The sequence below is a fragment of the Dendrobates tinctorius genome, unplaced genomic scaffold (genome assembly GCF_039654945.1).
Source record: "Dendrobates tinctorius isolate UK_male_01 unplaced genomic scaffold, ASM3965494v1 ptg000157l, whole genome shotgun sequence".
Taxonomy (NCBI): Eukaryota; Metazoa; Chordata; class Amphibia; order Anura; family Dendrobatidae; genus Dendrobates; species Dendrobates tinctorius.
In genome coordinates, this window is record NW_027361824.1 from 10,795,816 (window position 1) to 10,815,018 (window position 19,203).

The 19,203-nt window shown below is 51.3% G+C and overlaps 1 protein-coding gene across 1 annotated transcript in view; it reads left to right on the forward strand.

The window, feature by feature from the left end:
• The first annotated feature begins 307 nt into the window (after window positions 1-307).
• C2CD3 (C2 domain containing 3 centriole elongation regulator) overlaps window positions 308-19,203 on the forward strand; it is a 68,574-nt gene continuing 49,678 nt past the window's right edge. Inside the window, exons 1-15 of the mRNA XM_073548540.1 lie at window positions 308-462; window positions 535-798; window positions 4,101-4,258; window positions 4,358-4,518; window positions 4,702-4,892; window positions 5,235-5,373; window positions 6,016-6,174; window positions 10,117-10,261; window positions 10,378-10,526; window positions 11,003-11,203; window positions 11,952-12,061; window positions 12,132-12,250; window positions 12,359-12,490; window positions 12,645-13,085; window positions 18,473-18,624. Of these exons, the coding sequence (XP_073404641.1) occupies window positions 408-462; window positions 535-798; window positions 4,101-4,258; window positions 4,358-4,518; window positions 4,702-4,892; window positions 5,235-5,373; window positions 6,016-6,174; window positions 10,117-10,261; window positions 10,378-10,526; window positions 11,003-11,203; window positions 11,952-12,061; window positions 12,132-12,250; window positions 12,359-12,490; window positions 12,645-13,085; window positions 18,473-18,624 (2,576 nt within the window). The 5' untranslated portion in view covers window positions 308-407. The remainder of the gene's footprint in view (window positions 463-534; window positions 799-4,100; window positions 4,259-4,357; window positions 4,519-4,701; window positions 4,893-5,234; window positions 5,374-6,015; window positions 6,175-10,116; window positions 10,262-10,377; window positions 10,527-11,002; window positions 11,204-11,951; window positions 12,062-12,131; window positions 12,251-12,358; window positions 12,491-12,644; window positions 13,086-18,472; window positions 18,625-19,203) is intronic.

Below are 19,203 nucleotides of genomic sequence, written 5' to 3' on the forward strand. Positions count from 1 at the left end.
CAATTACATAAAAAGGTCTGAAAGACAATTAGCTCTCGCTGAAAAAGAACTACAAGTCCCAGCACGTCCTGCCTGTCAATACACAAAACGAAAACAAAGTCCGATGCAACAGCTGAACTTGAGGCCGCAGCTTCAGTACACGCGCAAAAACAACTCCAGAAAGCCGCGGGTCCATACGGGACGGGTAGATAATGACGAGCGAGCGCGCAGAGGCTGCTGGGAGAGCGACAGCTCGCCTCTCGCGGATCACGTGACCAGGGATCGCCAACTGTCACTCCCAGCAGCCCCTGCGCGCTCGCCTCCGATTGGATGCGCGGGCCGGAAGCGGAAGTCTCAGTTTCTGGTTGCTAGGAGACAGGAGAGAAGCTTCCGTGCGGGCAAAATGAGATGACAGCGGGGAAGGCGAGATGAAGAGCCGCGGAAATAACGGCGGGAGAGCGGCGGGGAGCAGGAGAAAGAAAGGTGAGAGCGGAGGAGAGAGAGAGTGCGGGGCCGGCGGCGGACGGTGACTGATGCGGCTTCCTCTCCCTCCAGATGTCGCCCCGTCCACCTCTCTGCCGCCGCTCGTACAGGGGCAGCTCCGCTGTTTTCTCCGGGTCACCGTCAGTAAGATCGTGTGGACGGCGGCGGCCAGAGCTCCCCGCGGGGTCTACGTCCGGCTGCGGTGGTGGGGAGAGACGAGCGGCGGGACCGTGCTCCGTCCCCGGGACACCTCACAGAGCGAGCAGCGGGAGCTGAGGACCACGGCCCGGTACTCGGTGCACTGCGGGCCCCGGCAGCTCGCCTCCTACCTGACAGGTACTGACTGCCCCCAACCCCCGTGATCAGTCGCTCCCGTCCCCCCCCGTGATCAGTCGCTCCCGTCCCCCCCGTGATCAGTCGCTCCCGTCCCCCCCCGTGATCAGTCGCCCTCGTCCCCCCCCGATCAGTCGCCCCCGTCCCCCCCGATCAGTCGCCCCCGTCCCCCCCCGATCAGTCGCCCCCGTCCTCCTCCCCGATCAGTCTCCCCCGTCCTCCCCCCGATCAGTCTCCCCCGTCCTCCCCCCGATCAGTCTCCCCCGTCCTCCCCCCGATCAGTCTCCCCCGTCCTCCCCCCGATCAGTCTCCCCCGTCCTCCCCCCGATCAGTCTCCCCCGTCCTCCCCCCGATCAGTCTCCCCCGTCCTCCCCCCGATCAGTCTCCCCCGTCCTCCCCCCGATCAGTCGCCCCCGTCCTCCCCCCCGATCAGTCGCCCCCGTCCTCCCCCCCGATCAGTCGCCCCCGTCCTCCCCCCCCGATCAGTCGCCCCCGTCCTCCCCCCCGATCAGTCGCCCCCGTCCTCCCCCCCGATCAGTCGCCCCCGTCCTCCCCCCCGATCAGTCGCCCCCGTCCTCCCCCCCGATCAGTCGCCCCCGTCCTCCCCCCCGATCAGTCGCCCCCGTCCTCCCCCCCGATCAGTCGCCCCCGTCCTCCCCCCCGATCAGTCGCCCCCGTCCTCCCCCCGATCAGTCGCCCCCGTCCTCCCCCCCGATCAGTCGCCCCCGTCCTCCCCCCCGATCAGTCGCCCCCGTCCTCCCCCCCGATCAGTCGCCCCCGTCCTCCCCCCCCGATCAGTCGCCCCCGTCCTCCCCCCCCGATCAGTCGCCCCCGTCCTCCCCCCCCGATCAGTCGCCCCCGTCCTCCCCCCCCGATCAGTCGCCCCCGTCCTCCCCCCCCGATCAGTCGCCCCCGTCCTCCCCCCCCGATCAGTCGCCCCCGTCCTCCCCCCCCGATCAGTCGCCCCCGTCCTCCCCCCCCGATCAGTCGCCCCCGTCCTCCCCCCCCGATCAGTCGCCCCCGTCCTCCCCCCCCGATCAGTCGCCCCCGTCCTCCCCCCCCGATCAGTCGCCCCCGTCCTCCCCCCCCGATCAGTCGCCCCCGTCCTCCCCCCCCGATCAGTCGCCCCCGTCCTCCCCCCCCGATCAGTCGCCCCCGTCCTCCCCCCCCGATCAGTCGCCCCCGTCCTCCCCCCCCGATCAGTCGCCCCCGTCCTCCCCCCCCGATCAGTCGCCCCCGTCCTCCCCCCCCGATCAGTCGCCCCCGTCCTCCCCCCCGATCAGTCGCCCCCGTCCTCCCCCCCGATCAGTCGCCCCCGTCCTCCCCCCCGATCAGTCGCCCCCGTCCTCCCCCCCGATCAGTCGCCCCCGTCCTCCCCCCCGATCAGTCGCCCCCGTCCTCCCCCCCCGATCAGTCGCCCCCGTCCTCCCCCCCCCCCGATCAGTCGCCCCCGTCCTCCCCCCCCCCCCCGATCAGTCGCCCCCGTCCTCCCCCCCCCCCGATCAGTCGCCCCCGTCCTCCCCCCCCGATCAGTCGCCCCCGTCCTCCCCCCCCGATCAGTCGCCCCCGTCCTCCCCCCCCGATCAGTCGCCCCCGTCCTCCCCCCCCCGATCAGTCGCCCCCGTCCTCCCCCCCGATCAGTCGCCCCCGTCCTCCCCCCCGATCAGTCGCCCCCGTCCTCCCCCCCGTCCTTCCCCCCCGATCAGTCGCCCTGTCCTTCCCCCCCGATCAGTCGCCCCCGTCCACCCCCCCGATCAGTCCTCCCCCCGATCAGTCGCCCCCGTCCTCCCCCCCCACCGATCAGTCGCTCCCGTCCTCCCCCCCCCACCGATCAGTCGCTCCCGTCCTCCCCCCCCCACCGATCAGTCGCTCCCGTCCTCCCCCCCCCACCGATCAGTCGCTCCCGTCCTCCCCCCCCCACCGATCAGTCGCCCCTGTCCCCGTTCCCCCCCCCCCCCGATCAGCCCCCCCACATGATCTGCCGGCATCACTCTGTGATCAGCCAGTGCAGGTCAGTCTGATGACGACACCGGTCTCGTATCATTCCATGGGAGATTATGTGAGTAAAATCCAACAGTCCTGTCATCTTCTTATATTTTTGTTTTCGGCTCATCGATACTTATATGTTATTCGCTCAGGAGATTGCACAAGCAGCGATACCAACAATGGCAAATTTACTATTTTCAGGTTTTTTTAAGATTTACCAGAATAAAGGGATGGATTTCAACTTTTATATTATATTTGTTCGGGAGGAGAAGATAAAGTTAAATGGAAAATTTTTTTTTGTGTTTTCCATTTTTAATGAAACCCTTCAGGAACTTGCGCTTGCGATGTCTATCACTTATACAGGACAATGCAGCATTGCAGTGTACATTATAGTGATCAGTCTTCTAAAAGGGCCGGACCTCAGGTGTGTTATCACAGCAGACCTGAGACATGTGGCACATGGCGGGGATGGGGGTGTGAGGGGCATCAAAAAAGTCCACCTCCCCCTAATCCCAGCACTTAGTCCGGTGCCAGCCCCCGGTCCTGATCCCACACAGTGTGGCTGAAGCGCATGTACAGCGAATGTTAAAGGGAGTCTGTTGCCCCAAATTGCCAATTAAACTGCATAAACACGTATGTAGGATGTAGCCCCTATAAATATCAGACCAGGTACATACAGTTTAACTTAAAGGTTTTGTCTGGTCTTAGGCTATAAGTCTGCAGCTACTCCATGGGGCTGCAGACTCTTGAATCCTCACATCACCTGCATGGGGCGCTGAGCGGATTCTCCAGTCCTGTTACCAAGTGGTCTTGTGACTGCAAGTATGCAATCTGCAGATTTCTGGCCTCACTCGTGCACGTCTAGTCGGCATGTAAGCAAATTACATACTTGCAGTCACGCTCCCAGCAACAGAGAATCCGCACAGAGTGCTTCATGTGTTGGTGACTGCAGACTCGTCCCCAAACACCGGACAAAACCTTTAATATTTATTGAAAAATCTACTTTAATAGTAAGATGAGACCTTGGTGCGGCCTGTGCCTTTCTGCACGGTTCTGCACCCCTATTTTTCCATACTGAAGCCAGTCCCTTATCTTTATTGACTGCGCCCCCTCCGTTGGTTGGAGCGAGCACTGTCGAAGATCAGCGTGCGCACTGACACTGGAGCAGGACTGGGGCCTGGCGGGATGTCAGTCATCACTTCTTTTTCTGCTGAAGCACAAGAAATCGTTGCCGTCCTCATCTTTTTAGCAGAGCGTTCAGCTGCCGTGTTAATATCCAGTCAGTTCTCTCCATATTAATTGTTTTTACTTCTATGTAGATATGGGGGCTCTTGTTTTTGAGGTTCTGACCCAACTCGACCACCTGCCCATTGGTCGTGCTCAGATCAGCAACATCTCGCATCTGTCCCCGAAACAGCCACTCAGCGGCTTCTTCCCGGTAGTCTCACCGACATCGGAGAAACTGGGAGAACTACAGGTAACAGTAATATACTTGCCGTAAATAACGTTGGACTCTGTCAGCCGCACATTTATGGTGCAGCGGTATTTTTTTTTTTTTCTTCATTTTTTTTTCCAGGTGACTGTCGCTCTGGAACCTGTTCACGAAGACAGCAGCTCCGTCCTACACCCCAATATCAGCCAGGATGTAGGACACCAACCAATAGTGGAGCCGGTAAAGCCCCTCAAACTGTCTGCAGATCACAGGGAGTCTGGGAGCAGCAGGGTTTCCACCCCCAGGTGATTTGGGCTCATTGGGACCCCCATGGTCACTAGCATTCAGGACGTTGAGCATGCGACCTGCCGAATTACAGGAATCCCTGTACTAGTAGTCCTCAATGCTGATATAGGGAATATCCCTTTACGACTAGGTATTATTTAATTCTGTACTCACCTGCTGTAAATCTATTTATTGCTCTTTAGGGTCAGAGACCACCTTTACTTCAAGGAAAATGCAGAACCTAATGGAGGTTTGGTTGAAGGATCACAAAGTGCTCACCCGTCATACTACGTCCCCTCTAAGGACAAGATGGCTGCGATACCTACTACAGAGGAGGGGTCTTCGTATCAACCCAGTGTCAACACTGAACCCGCAGCCAAGGACTTGCTGAAAGGTTAGAGACCTAAAATTTTCCTGTCACTCAGAACGGATATATATATATATATACATCTATAGTCTTTGGCTTCACAATGATATGAAAGGCTCCTTTGGGATTAGAAGAAAGTGGAAGCTTATTTCCGAAACAGTGCCACCCTTATCTACAGGTTGTGTTTGGTGCTTCAGTGGCGCTCCACAGCAATACCAGACTAAGCCTATGGATAAAGGATGGTGCTTTTCCTGGGGGAGTGAAGCAGCCATATTTAATCTGTGTTGTCAGAGTGGCTTATGTCTTTCTTGCTCTTAGACTTTATTACAGTAAGTGTCTCGTTATATCACTCATGTTGCCTGTTTTCAGCTCTCTTGGATCAGGGCAGCAAACTGAGAGATGCTATGGTTGAGTCAGCGCTGCTGTCAGACCCCCAGATGGACCTTAATGCAGACTCAGAACTGCCCCCTGTGTTGGGTGACGGACATTACGGTTTCCAAACTCTCAGGTGATTACATAAGTAATTCTTTCACACTGACACAAGATTTCTTTCATGGCTCCAGAGCCCTGTATTCGCCCAGTAACAGGCTATATAGAAGGTTCACAGCCAGGACGCTGCTCTATGGAAAGGGCTATTCTGACATGGGGAAAAAAAACTTTCCAATATCAAGGTGGTCTTTGTAGTATTAAACTGAGCCCTATTTCCCCTCGTTGTCCCTTCGTGGAGGCCGATATGTTGTGCTGTGCTGTTGGACCAAATTGATGATGTCCGGTTCGTCGGTCACTTGACTGCTGCAGCCAATCTCCCACTCCTAATCGGTCAGGTGATGAAGAATGGGACAGTAATACATCCAGTTCTGTGCGGGGGGTTAACATGGATCAGTTTATTATTAAAAGAATTTCAGCTGTTGCCTGGAAAAAAACATTTTTTGCCCTATTTGACATCAGGCGTGAAGAGACACCGTTCCTCTGCAGGCAGCAAAGATGCTGAGGTGGCAGGATTCATAGGGATCCTGCATCACACCAATTCCTCTGCGATCACTGGTACAGCAAGGTCTTGTGTCACATTGGGCAGAAGAGAAAGGCGATAAATAACCCCTCTCAGGCATTGTGGCCATCCCTTTTACTCTGACTTTCTGTGCACGTCTAGGGCAGCATCGGGCAGCCTCACAACACACATTGATCAAAACCTGCTGAATATCTACAAATCTTTGCCAAGAAATAATTTGATAAAACCACCAGCGGACCAGACTGCTCATGACCTGGAGATGACCAGTGAGACGCGGGCCATAGAGCTGCTCCTGGGCAGGTAAGGACCCTAAGGGGCTCTCCTGGACTTGAGCACTAATGAGTTATCCTTGGCTAGGTCATGACTATTGGATTGGTGGAGTCTGATCCTGTTACCTCCCTAATCGGCGGTCTCCAGAGCTGGGCACCATGTTGTTGGCAGTGCAACTCGGCTACGTTTTAAATTAATAGGAACTGAGCTGCAGTCATCAAGAACGGTCACCACATAGTGCACGTACTTGTGCTGTCCTGGCCCCGTACGCTCTTTACTTCAAGCCCCCGAGGCACCTGCAATCTACTGATCTGTGGGGCCTCCAGGAATCAGAACCCCACCAGGGTCAAGGAAAACCCCATATTTATAGTTGAAAGCCAATAAGCATCTGAAATACATATAGTAGGGAAAAATATGTATTTGATACATGGCCGATTTTGCACGTTTTCCCACCTACAAAGAATGGAGAGGTCTGTAATCTTTATCGTGGGTACACTTCACCTGTGAGAGACAGAATCTAAAAATAAAATCCAGAAAATCACATTGTATGATTTTTACATAATTAAGTTGCATTTTATTGCACAAAATAAGATTTTCAGAAAAACAGAACTTAATATTTGGTACAAAAAACATTGTTTGTAATTACTGAGGTCAAACATTTTCTGTAGGTCTTGACCAAGTTTGCACACACTGGAGCAGGGATTTTGGCCCCCTCCTCCACACAGATCTCCTGATCTTTCTGGTTTTGAGGCTATCACTGGGTAACATTGAGTTTCAGCTCCCTCCAAAGATTTTCCATTGGGTTCAGGTCTGGAGACTGGCTAGGCCGCACCAGGACCTTGAAATGCTTCTTACAAAGCCACTCCTTAGTTGCCCTGCCTGTGTACTTTGGGCCATTGTCATGCTGGAAGACCCAGCCTCGACCCATCTTCAATGCTCTTACTGTTAGGGACGGCGGAACACACTAAATATTAAATAATAGAAAGTGCGTTCGCCGCCCAGGGTCCACCGTGCAGTAGGTGTTAAAACCGCAGCTAGACAATGGCAGACGCGCTATATGGCGGTATAATGTGCACGGGTTCAACGTCACCCGATGTGCGCAGAGCGGACTCTGTTAACTCACAGAGGCGCTGTAACATAAACATCGAGCCTGTTAGACTCACAGGTCTCAGCGAAATTACACGCACGGTATCAGGTCACAGGACAGGGTCCAAGACGGGACGGTGTCCATCTAGACCTACCGTGCGGCGTTGCTACTGCATTCAGCAGCACTTACCGGCGTCCGCAGTAGCAACGCCGCACGGTAGGTCTAGATGGACACCGTCCCGTCAGTCAGTGGCAAACCATAGGCCACTGTGCACACCGCACCTCTACACTAGCGTCCGGCGGTGTCACGTCTCTCACGGCACTATCATAATAGCGCCTGTGTCTGCCGCAGGAATCCGACGCCTAACACTTACTGAGGGAAGGAGGTAGTGGGCCAAAATCTTGCGATACATGATCCCATCCATCCTCCCTTCAATATGGTGCAGTCGTCCTGTTCCCTTTGCAGAAAAGCACCCCCAAAGTATGAGGTTTCCCCCACCCTGCTTCACAGTTGGGATGGTGTTCTTGGGGTTGTACTCGTCCTTCTTCCTCTAAATATGGCGAGTTGAGTTGATATCAATAAGTTCTATTTTGGTCTCATCTGACCACATGACCTTCTCCCATGTCTCCTCTGGATCATCCAGATGGTCATTGGTGAACTTCAAACGGGCCTGGCCATGTGCTGGTGTGAGCAGGGGGACCTTGTGTGCCCTGCAGGATTTTAATCCATGACGGCGTAGTTTTACTAACGGTAATGTTTGAGTCTGTGGTCCCAGCCCTCTTCAGGTCATTAACCAGGTCCTCCCATGTAGTTCTGGCCTGGTTCCGGACCTTTCTCAGAATCATCCTTATCCCACAAGGCAAGATCTTGCATGAAGCCCCAGACCGAGGAAGTCTAATAATTGTGCCAACAGTTGTTGCTGTATCACCAAGCTGCTTGCCTATTGTCAGGAGTCCATCCCAGCCTTGTGCAGGGCTACAATTTTGTTCCCGGTGCCCTTAGACAGCTCTTTTGTCTTGGCCATGGTGGAGAGGTTGAAGTGTGATTGAGTGTGTGGACAGGTAGCGCGTTCAAACTGGTGCAATTAATAAAGGCAATGAGTGCAGAGTAAGAGAGCTTCTTAAAGAAAATCTATCAGGTCTGTGAGAGCCAGAATTCTTGCTGTTTGGTAGTATTGCAAAAAAAATACTTATTTCATGCAATAACATGTAAATGTATTACCGTATTTTCCGACTTATAAGACAACTTTTTAACTCCTGAAAATCTTCTCAAAACTTGGGGGTTGTCTTATACATCGGGTGTCGTCTTATAGGGTGGGTGCGGAGCAATCTGCGGTCGCCGCGTATGGTGGGGGGAGCGGTCCCGATGATGAGGTGAGGGGTGGGGGCGCCTAACCAGGAAGGTGTAAGTGAAGCTGTACTGTACGACGTAATGTACTGAGTCATATGGTTGATAATTTTGCATGTGATAACCATAGCGATCACATGAAATGGCTTTTTATAACAGAGCTTATCCTGGCACTTATGTTTGAAACCATAATAAAACATTCAATATTTTCGTGACCCCGTTGGAGCAAATACCCAAGAATTGTACGAATAGGATACAAAAGCTAAACCGGAAAGAATCCTACTGGGTCTTCCGTCTGGGTACATTATACCCGGATGGGTTAAATGATGTTATAGAGGGTATATGATGTATAAAAGAAATACATTGACAGGTGTAGAATCGCATATTAGGTTGTTTTTGGCTTTTTTATATACATGAATGAAATATCGAAAAATTCCATTTGGCATTTGGAAATAGTCACAATATGAAAAAATAATAGTTTTAAATTTTGTTATACTATATACTGTATGTTTGTAGGATTTTACATTTTTGTGTGAAATCGCACTTTAGTATGTTCAATAACATTTTAAAAGAAATTTTACATCCAGAATAATTATAATGTTTTTAGAAAGGAAAAAACTTGTCAAAAAATTTTTTTCCGGGAAATATTTAAAAAATGTTTTATTTTTTTTTTTTTTGTGAAAAAACTTGTGCATAAACTTCATTTGAAGTATGGGTTTTGTTAGATTCCTCAGAGTGCAAAATCCTGCATCTCTGAGTATCTGGATGTGTCTGAAAAACAGATCTTTCAGCCCCCCACCCAAAACGACCCGCAGGGGGATCTGCTATACAGTGTGTTCAGACAGATCTATGTGCGTGACATTCTAGACGCCAAGAAGTCGAATCCGGTTGTGTTCTAGCTTGAAATAAAGATCATCCTTGAATCAGAATATGGAGTTCCGTCATCCTCCTTCAGGAGCGCATATTGCTGGGAAAATTACTTACAAACTCAATATGTTCACTGGAAAAGTTGGGGGTCGTCTCATACGCCGGAAAATAGGGTATGTAACAATCATCCAATGTGATTTTTCTGGATTTTATGTTTAGATTCTGTCTCTCACGGGTGAAGTGTGCCCACGATGAAAATGACACACCTCTCCATTCTTTGTAGGTGGGAAAACTTGCAAAATCTGCAGCGTATGAAATGCTTATACTGTAGAAAGAAATCAGGTCACCATTTTAAGAAGTTGTCTTATGAGACGTGCCCCTGGCAATCAGCTGATGAGGCCTCACTGCAGGGGGGGTGTAGTCGCACACAGCGGCGTCAGAATGAGAGACGTTGTGGCTCATGGAGGTGCTGAGCTGTGTGTGTTTCCTCCTCTATAAAGCAACGCTTTAAGAGAGACAGCCCCGTCTAGAGCTGGATTCTCATTGGCTTCCTTAAGTAATAGCTTTTGCTTAGCTTTTTATGATCTATCAGATAGATATGACCAAGCGATCGGATTCATTGGGCCCCAGTGGTTATAGTCCATGATACATCTATTCTTGTATATGGTCAGTTCTCCTGTACCCATGAGCCCGTTCTGGGATGGGACCGGTTCGCCCCCCGAATCCTTAGCAGGAAGCGACTTCTACAATGAGAGTGAACTGAACGATCCCCTGTACGACCAGAGCCTGCTGGAGAATCTGTTCTACAAGGCACCGGTGAGTGACGCCGCCACGTCCTGTGCTGTAGATGCTAAGGTGTGCATGTCAGGATATATTATCTGCAAATATGGCTTGTTAAAGGGAACCTTTCCCACATTGCCTTTTTTTTGTAGACATTGGATGACAGTGATGTTGTCAGTGATGATGATCTGTCTAAGTCGAGAAGAAAGCAAACCAAAACTACAGAACGTGAAATTGTGGTTGAGCGTAAATCATCTCCTGTGGACACAGAGGAAGAGTTACCATTGAAAGCTTCCTGCAGGTAATTCCCATTATTCGATACTTGCGGAGCTATAAAGGGTAATTACCAACATTTACTGTGATAACTTGACCACCACTGGGTTACCCACCATTTCCATAAATGGGGCTCTGAAATGCCCTGTTGGATGTATGGCTGCCGCTCCACTTATTCTCTGTCTGGCTGAGTACTCAGATATTTCCAGCTGTCTGATAGAGAATAAGTGACACGTCGGCATGTATGCGTGGCTACCGAACAATTGCAACAGGGTGAATTAGAGCCCCATTGTTAGGATCTGTGGGGTCCCAGCCCCACCTGTCCGCCAGTTAGCCTTATGTGGGTAACTTTATTGTTAGAAATAACCCTTTAAACCAAGTGTCTGTAGGTGAATTCTTCCTTCACTTTCATGTGTCCTGGGTGATTGCTCATTGCACTACAAGTTATTTGTCTTGTAACAGACTATCCATAAAGCAGCTAACCCTAATGCTGTCACATTACAGATCTGCAGAGCGATCGAGGAAAGCCGGGACAAGATCTGACACATTAGACTTGAGCATTGATCGTCTGGCATTACTGGGTCGCATGCACGCTGCACGGGTCATTGTAGAGTCTCTAAAGATCAAACCAGAGAGCAACCAAGTGACACCCAGCAAGATAAGCGGCAAGGGAAAACCTCCGCGACCAATACCTGCCATAAAAGAGTGAGTCCTAAACCAGAGAGTAGTGGAAAATGTCACCTGATAATGAGGCTCTCTGCCGTAATACCACTGGTACCCCATCAATCACATAACCTGGGGTCCCGCATCCCCCATGTGAATGGTGCGGTAGTGCGCATTCATAACCACCATTTCCAAAGACAAGACCCCTGTTCTCGTGATCACTGGAGGTTCTCATGGAAGATTCTCTAGTAGTCATGCCTTTATCACGCTCATGTAGATGGGGTCATAAATGTTGTTTGTGGTATGATCCCTTTAATTATGGCTTTAAGTAGTTTTTATTTACACGATCAATTCCTCAATGATTTCCTCTCAAGCATTTAATGTCCCATCCCTATGGGCGCAGTCAGATGGCCTTATAATCGGGCCGACAAAAGACCGCAATGCTCTAAGTGACCAGCAGCTCTCCCTACCCGAGGGTGACGGCTTCATATATTTCTATGCAGGCGTCTTCTCCCTCGGGTCGGGAGAGCCGCGGTCAGTCTGAGCATTGCAGTCTGATCTTAGTTTGCTTTATACTGCTCTAGGACTGCGCCCTAAGTGAGACTCATTGTGCATGGACTCATCCTATTAATGGCTGAAAGTGCACCCATAAATGATCCCTACCCACACCTCTATATGTGGCAAACAGTGGTACTTATCAGCAAGGTGAGACATTATCATAGGGTCCAGCATATGCAGATCTGGTCATCTATGTTGCCGTCTGTCATGTCCCGTGTCTTCCCTTCCCCAGAACCTTTTTTGTGGAGTTCCACTTTCCAGTGTCCTCCAAGAACAAAACCGGAGATGTAACTGTGGCCACGGAAATAACACGACTGGTATCAAACAAGATTATAAATGGAGGTGAGTGATCTTCGTCTCCTGATGTACCTCGTTGTCTTCCTACGTTATCTTTCTACTTTCTTTTCTGCAGTTGTGAAATTCCAGCAGAGATTTGTGTTTCCTGTCTTGTTCCATGGACTAATGATCCAGCACTGGTGGGACACCGGCCTGACCTTCCAAGTCTTCATGAGGAAGAGCACCCAGAAAAAGGTAGCGTCCCTCCTGTATTTCACATCCTGATCCCACTCATCATTTACAGCCTTCGACCCTGTGTCTCAGTCTTCTGGCCGTCCTTACCTCTTACTCTTTGTCTCTCAGCCCGGGCTTCTTGGTTGTTCCATCCTTTCCCTTCGCGATGTTCTCCGTTCTCCGGATCTTTCCATATCGCAGTCACTTCCAGTGCGTTGCGTGGAGAAACAGCGGGAATTAGAGAATGTTGGACCCCTGAAGGTATGTCCGGCCTTCTGTGTTAGGAGTTGTCACTTGCAGGGTCCTTCCTTATCTGGAGGGAACATTAGTGGTGGTTATGGAGGAAAGAGTATTAGTATTTTTTTTTTTTTTTCACAGTCCATATAAATATTATTTCTCATCCCTCCAATCTCAGGTGTCTGTGGTTATTGCTGGAGATATCAGAGAATTGTCAAATATCCCAGAGAAGTCTTCTGGAAGTGTGCAGGACGCATCTCCATCGGTCCCGAGACCCAATGTGAGCGTGATTGTACCTGAAGATCCGACATGTACAGAGGACGCTCCAGTACGGCAGACAGAGGCCACGCCATCAGTCCCGCTTGCTCAGCAGCGTGTCCTCCATCAGATAGAGCAGCCTCAAAGACCACCATCCCATCAAGTACTAGCGACAGAAGAGGAGAGCGGCCTATTATTGCATGTCATCCTCATGGTGCCGGAAGGCAAGGGTTTCGCGTGCGAGCCAAAGTATTCCTCCATCTGCAATCCGTATCTGAACTGCAAACTGTTCTCTACTCAGGAAATCACTCGCTCTGCCATCGTGTGGGGCAGCGACCAGCCGCTCTTCAGCTTCTCCCAGGTAAAATAAGGTGCTCATTCCAAAACAAAATTGATGGATGTTTATACTCTAAAATTCACATTAATGGACACAGGACCGTGGGTGTACGAGCTGCATTAGGAGGTTCCACACCAAGTGAAAAGAAGTATTGGCTCCGCCTGGTTGGCTATCCCCTCTCCTCAGATACAAGGCAGCTTAGTTAAGTGTCAAAATTATTAGAGAAACCATAAAACATGACCTGAACCCGGGTAAGAACAACACATAGGCAATAAAAAGTGATCCACGAGGCAGGAACACCAGGGATGGGGGGGAGCTGTGTCCCCCAATGTATTCAGGAACCTTAGGGTAAATGCAGAAATCCAATTTTCTCATTGATAGCATTCAGGACATAGGACAGTGGGGCAACCCAGTGGGTGGGGAAAAGCAATAGCCAACAATGTGGACAGCTGCCTGTAGTGCTCTATCCTTCACACTGGCATCAACAAAAGCCATAAAGTGGGAGGTTGTCAGGATGTGGACGGAGGCCCAGGTAGTAGCCTCGCAGGCCTGGAGCATAAAGGCCTAATACCTGACTGCCCTTGTGAAGTTAGCAGTGACCCGATGGGTGGAGATTTGACCATGGCCCTGAATTGGGTGGTCCTAATAAGATTCAGACAGTGAAGGGAACACTCACGAGGATGAGCTGGAGATGAGGAAAAGGAGGGGGAGGATGATGTCTTCAGTGATGTGGACCACTTCTGGTAGAAAAAAATGACATAAGACAACCTTGTCCTAAGAAGAACAAGGGAGCCCTGCAGAAGGGTAGCAAGCATGGACACCCCAAATATTGGGGTTATGGCCACCGGAAATGCCACCTTCCACGGACAGAGCTTTAGTCCGGGAGCACACATGCAAGGAATACGGCCAAATCTCGCATGTTAATACCCGCATTGCCGCCGGCACTCAGGAGCGGAGCGTGTGGCCGCATAGCAATACATGCATGCGCAGGCTCTGCTCCCGAGTGCCGGCAGCAGTGCCGGGTATTAACATGCGAGACTCGGCCGCATTCCTCAAATGTGTGATCCCGGCCTTAGGGAGATACTGTGCAGAAGCTCAAGAGAGATTCCTGAAGCAGATACAGGACAACGTCAAGGTCCCATGGCTCCACCAAATACCTGAAAAAAAGAGGCGCCATGAGCCACTCTGAAGGAAGGGTTTAACCCGCTAGTGAGGTGTCCGTATACACTGAGAACAGTAGGGCAAGGACAAAAAACTCTCCTTATGAGGAGGTGAGGGAGACCTGGATCCAGGCAGGAATTGATTAAGCATGGGAGAGGAGTCGCTTGTTCACACCAGCTAACATAGGACCTCCAGGTCCATTGTAAAGCTCGGGAGGTTGCAACTTAAAAGAATTCAGTGTAGGGTTTAGATATTGGAGTCAGACAGATCCTAGAGATTAATAACCACGCCATTAATTGCAGCTGAAGTGAAGTGGGTTGATATATGGGACCCTGCAAAAGCAGTTCAGGGCGGGAAGTGCAGGGCAACGACTAACTAGTTTAGCGTTGGAGTACCCTGCTCAGTGAGGCCGGTTCAGATCTTGTCAGGAGAGCAGAGAAAACTCCGTAGATGGAGTGATCAGAGTGTCTACTGCAAGGTCCTCAGGACCTCACTACATAGCTGGGTCCTAGAAATAAAGGCGGGAGGGAAGAGATTCACAACAGCGGTGCCCTAGCACCGGGGAGGAAAAACGCACTCTTTAAGATCTGGAGTTCCTCAGCTCAGATAGTCCACAGCCGATCCTTACATGGCCAGAATGTAGAGCTGGAGCGTTTTTTCATGCTAAGGGGCTTTCGGTGCCCTTCTGATGGTACAGGTAGGTCACACGGTAAACTAGTTGGTCTGTTTTCTCACCGACATCTCTGAAGAGAGAGGAGCAGTGAACAAGACAGAAGATGGTTCTGAAATCCAGTAGGTTAATCTAGAGGCAGGCTCTTTCCCGAGACCCCTGACTCTGAGTGCTGTGATGGTTGAAGACCTCTCCACAGGGCAAGAGACTTGTAATGGTCGACACCACCTGCTGATGTGGGTAAAAGTCAATCTGCCAGAAGCAGAGCTGGGTCTGACAACCGACAAAAAAAAAGCTTTATGTGGAGACAACTGGGACCATCCAAGGAGGCCACTGATTTTCTTCATTGAGACGAAATAGAAAGTTATAGCAGAGATTTGTGAAACTGAGTAAAGGGCACCACCTCAGAAAACTGAAACCACCCTGCCAAAAACCCTTATACAACAACCTGATGGAGCACAAAGACACCATCCACAATGAGATACTGCGGCTCAGAAATTAAGAAAAACCCCAACCCGATAGCGAAGGACATGTCCCCAAAATGACTGGTACTGAGAAGATGTCAGACACAATTATCGATCCAAGGAACATTAAGGAGTCCAAGGAGATTTGGAGGCTGGAGATTGTTTCTGAATCAGGTCTTCATTTCCCTGGAAAACGTTCCACGTTAGGAACTGGGAAGATGACTCCTTGTACCTGAAGACTCGGAAATGAAATGAGTGCACAGGGTCAAGCCTTTGGAGGGGGCAAGGAAAACTGTGTTTGGTGGCAGGGAGGCGAAGACGATATTGGCGCTGACAGATGCCACCTCTATGACCCAGGTGTCACCCATGTGACGCCATCCAGATTTCTGTGAAGAAGACAAGGCTCACAGGTCCTGGAGCAGGGCTGTCGGGACTGTTTAGGTCCAGACCAGGGATGCCTGGAGTCAGAGGGGCTGGAGGATCTCTTCTCACCCATAAAGAAGGAATTACAAAAGGAGGGACAGCTCGTTAGAGTATGGAGGATGGTTGAGAGTAGTCTGGCATGGGTGAGGCTAGCTTGGTATCGGCTCATACTTGCGGGATTCAGGCAGTGGGGAAGCGTTGTTGTCCACTGTGGCTCTGTACCAAGAATAATCCAGAGAGGCCAAGACGCAGCAAAGGGAGGCCATCTTGCATATCGTGTGCACCTTCTGGGAGGTGCAATAGATTGCACAAGCGCTATGTCACAGACCGTTGATTGCGTAAGTTAACGCTGACCTGACCCATCTGAACAAGTTCAGTGTCTGAAGGGGAGCTGCGGAGTTATGAGTGAGAGTTTCAAGCAGATGGCTGACCGCATGGATGACCGCTGACTGGCTTGTAACCAGTGTGGCAGGGAGAAGCCTGGGGGGGTCTTTCCGGGAGGGAACATAGAAAACAATGAGCGTAAGCACTACCGGTACCAGGAAGGCTGCAGGATTTGTTAAAACGCGGACTGCCTCTCAAATGGGCTAACGACGGAGAGGCGGCTGGTTCTGCATCTGGTTCCGTCATGTGGGTAGGAAGAAGTAGAAAAAGGAAGACAAAGGGGCAGTAAACCAGGAGGGAAGACCACCTAATGAGAAATAAAGAACAGGGAGATTCCTGGGGATGAGCCATAACTAGAAGCCATTGGGGGACATTATACTTCATCTTCACGTCGGAGGGGATTTTACTCTCCCATCTGAAGTCTTCTGATGCCAGCAGGTTCGCCCCATCGTGGCCTCTAACATTTGCAAGGACAGCCATGGGGGGATTGCCGTCCGCCATGAGGTACACTAATGTGGAGTGCATGTGGTGACCTGAGGTGGAGGCATCTGTGCCTCCAGGGAAAGAGGATTATTAAAAAAAAAAAAAAGACAAAATTAAATTGTTCAGAAGACCTGATGGCGGACCTGTCTGCCACCTCTCGCATGAAGAGACCTTATAGCCAACCAGGTGGAGCCAACAGTTGTTTTTCACCTAGTAATATGCCCCCTAGTGGCCGGATGTACACCACGGTCTTGTGTCTGTAATGCTATTAATGAGAAATCTAGATCTTGTTTTTAGCTCGTCACCAGGTGAAAAGTGGCCATTGTGTACACTTATTTAATTGCGGCTGTACCAAAGTATGCCATATATTTAATCTGTCACACAGTTGTGGAGATACTGGCCTTTATATTTACTACTTATTGTTAGAACTTTACAGGGGGAGCGTGGCTCTCAGATGCTGTGTGGACGTGGCTCACGGGGTAGTCTGGGGGTAGGGTTCTCGGCACACCCTAGGGGTGAAGATCTCTGGCTTCTCAGGGAGTGTGGCTCTCGGGATTCTCTGTGATGCATACCTTGCATATGTTCTGGGGTCGTGGCTCTTGGGATGCTTTGTGTGGGTGTGACTCACAGGATACTCTGGGGGGTTTGGCTTTCATGATATTTTGGGGTTGTCGCTCGGGTTCCCATTCGGGCTGTGGCTCTCGAGATTCACCGGGGGGGCGAGGCTGTCGGGATTCCCTGGGCTCGTGGTTCTCGGATGCTTTCGTGGACGTGGCTCACAGGATAGTCTGGGGGCATGGTTCTCAGGACTCCCTAGGGGTGAGGGTCTTGGGCTTCTCTGGGGGCATGGCTCTCAGGATGCTTTATGGGGTATGACTCACATATATTCTGGGGTCATGGGTCTCGGGATGCTTTGTGAGATGTAGCACACAGGATACTCTGAAGGGAATGGCTTACAGGATATTCTGGGGTTGTGGCTCTAGGGTTTCCATGGGGGCATGGGTTTTGTGAAACCCTGGAAATGTGGATCTCGGGAATCCTTGGGGCGTGGTTCTCAGATGCTCTGGGGGACATGACTCTCGGGATTCCCTGGGGGTTGTGACACTCGTGAAGCCCTGGTTCATGGCTCTCTGGAAATCCTGGGAGCACGGCTGTCAGATGCTCTGGGGATGCGGCTCACAGGATACTCTGAGGCGTGGCTCTTGGGATTCCCTGTTGGCGTGGCTCTTATGATGCTCTGGTGGTCGTGGCTCACATGATTTCCTGCTTCTCCAAAATGCTCCAGGTTAATCGTGCATTCACATTGAATTGTGTCCCCGTCGTAGTAGACTGCATCTTGCTACCCGGCTCCTGTAGACGTACACTTCTGAAAATGGTACATGTCAGAGCGCTCGTTCGTTCTGCCGTCACAATTACATTCGGACCCCATTTTGGAGGGGATTTCGGATGTGTGCCCCAACGGAGAAACAGAAAGCAAGGGCGGAGGAGGATGCAGCTTCAGCAGTATTTTCTCTCTGGGGTGTCCGGAGGAGCTCGTCCTCTCCACATACTGATGCGTTTAGAAGACTCAGCAGAGCAAGGGCGAAAGAACAAACAATCTGCAGGACATACATAATTTGTGAATGCAGAAATATCAATCTACAGATGGGGATTACTGAGAAACTCATTTGAAGGCTGAACATCACATGTCGAGCTCACAGGTTGCCGGGGGCTGACATATGTGGAGCTGTTTGCTGGGGTCCTCGGGCTGTAGACATCAGAGTCGGAGCACCAGTGTAATGTTTTTCTGTCCATAGTGTTAATGGTTCGTGCCCGGTCTTTTCCAGGTGGCTCCAGTCTCTCTGACAAGTCGTCTCCTTGAGAGGATGAAGAATAATGTCATGATCATCGAGGTCTGGAATAAAGTCCCAGGTCCAGGTCCCGACCAGCTCCTGGGCCTGGCCAAGCTCTCCTTGCATCAGTTCTACATGTCCTTCAGGTGAGCGCTCAGGATTGTCCAGTCTGTGGATATTGTACGGACTTGTAGCCTTTGATATCTTCTTCATTTATTTGTGTTTTCTGGAACTTCGATGATTTAAAGGGAACCTATGAATTGGTTTACATTCCCCTGGAATTACATCCCCTCCACCAGCCGGTATTACATCCCCTCCACCTCAACCAGCCGGTATTACTTCCCCTCCACCAACACCAGCCGGTTTTGCATCCCCTCTACCTACACCAGCCCGGTATTGCATCCCCTCCAATTCCACCAGCCAGTATTGCATCCCCTCCACCAACATCAGCCCGTATTGCATCCCCTCCACCAACACCAGCCCGGTATTGCATCCCCTCCAACTCCACCAGCCAGTATTGCATCCCCTCCACCAACACCAGCCCGGTATTGCATCCCCTCCAACTCCACCAGCCAGTATTGCATCCCTTTCACCTCCACCAACCGGTATTGCATCCCCTCCACCTCCACCAGCCGGTATTGCATCCCCTCCAGCAGCCGGTATTGCATCCCCTCCAGCAGCCGGTATTGCATCCCCTCCAGCAGCCGGTATTACATCCCCTCCAC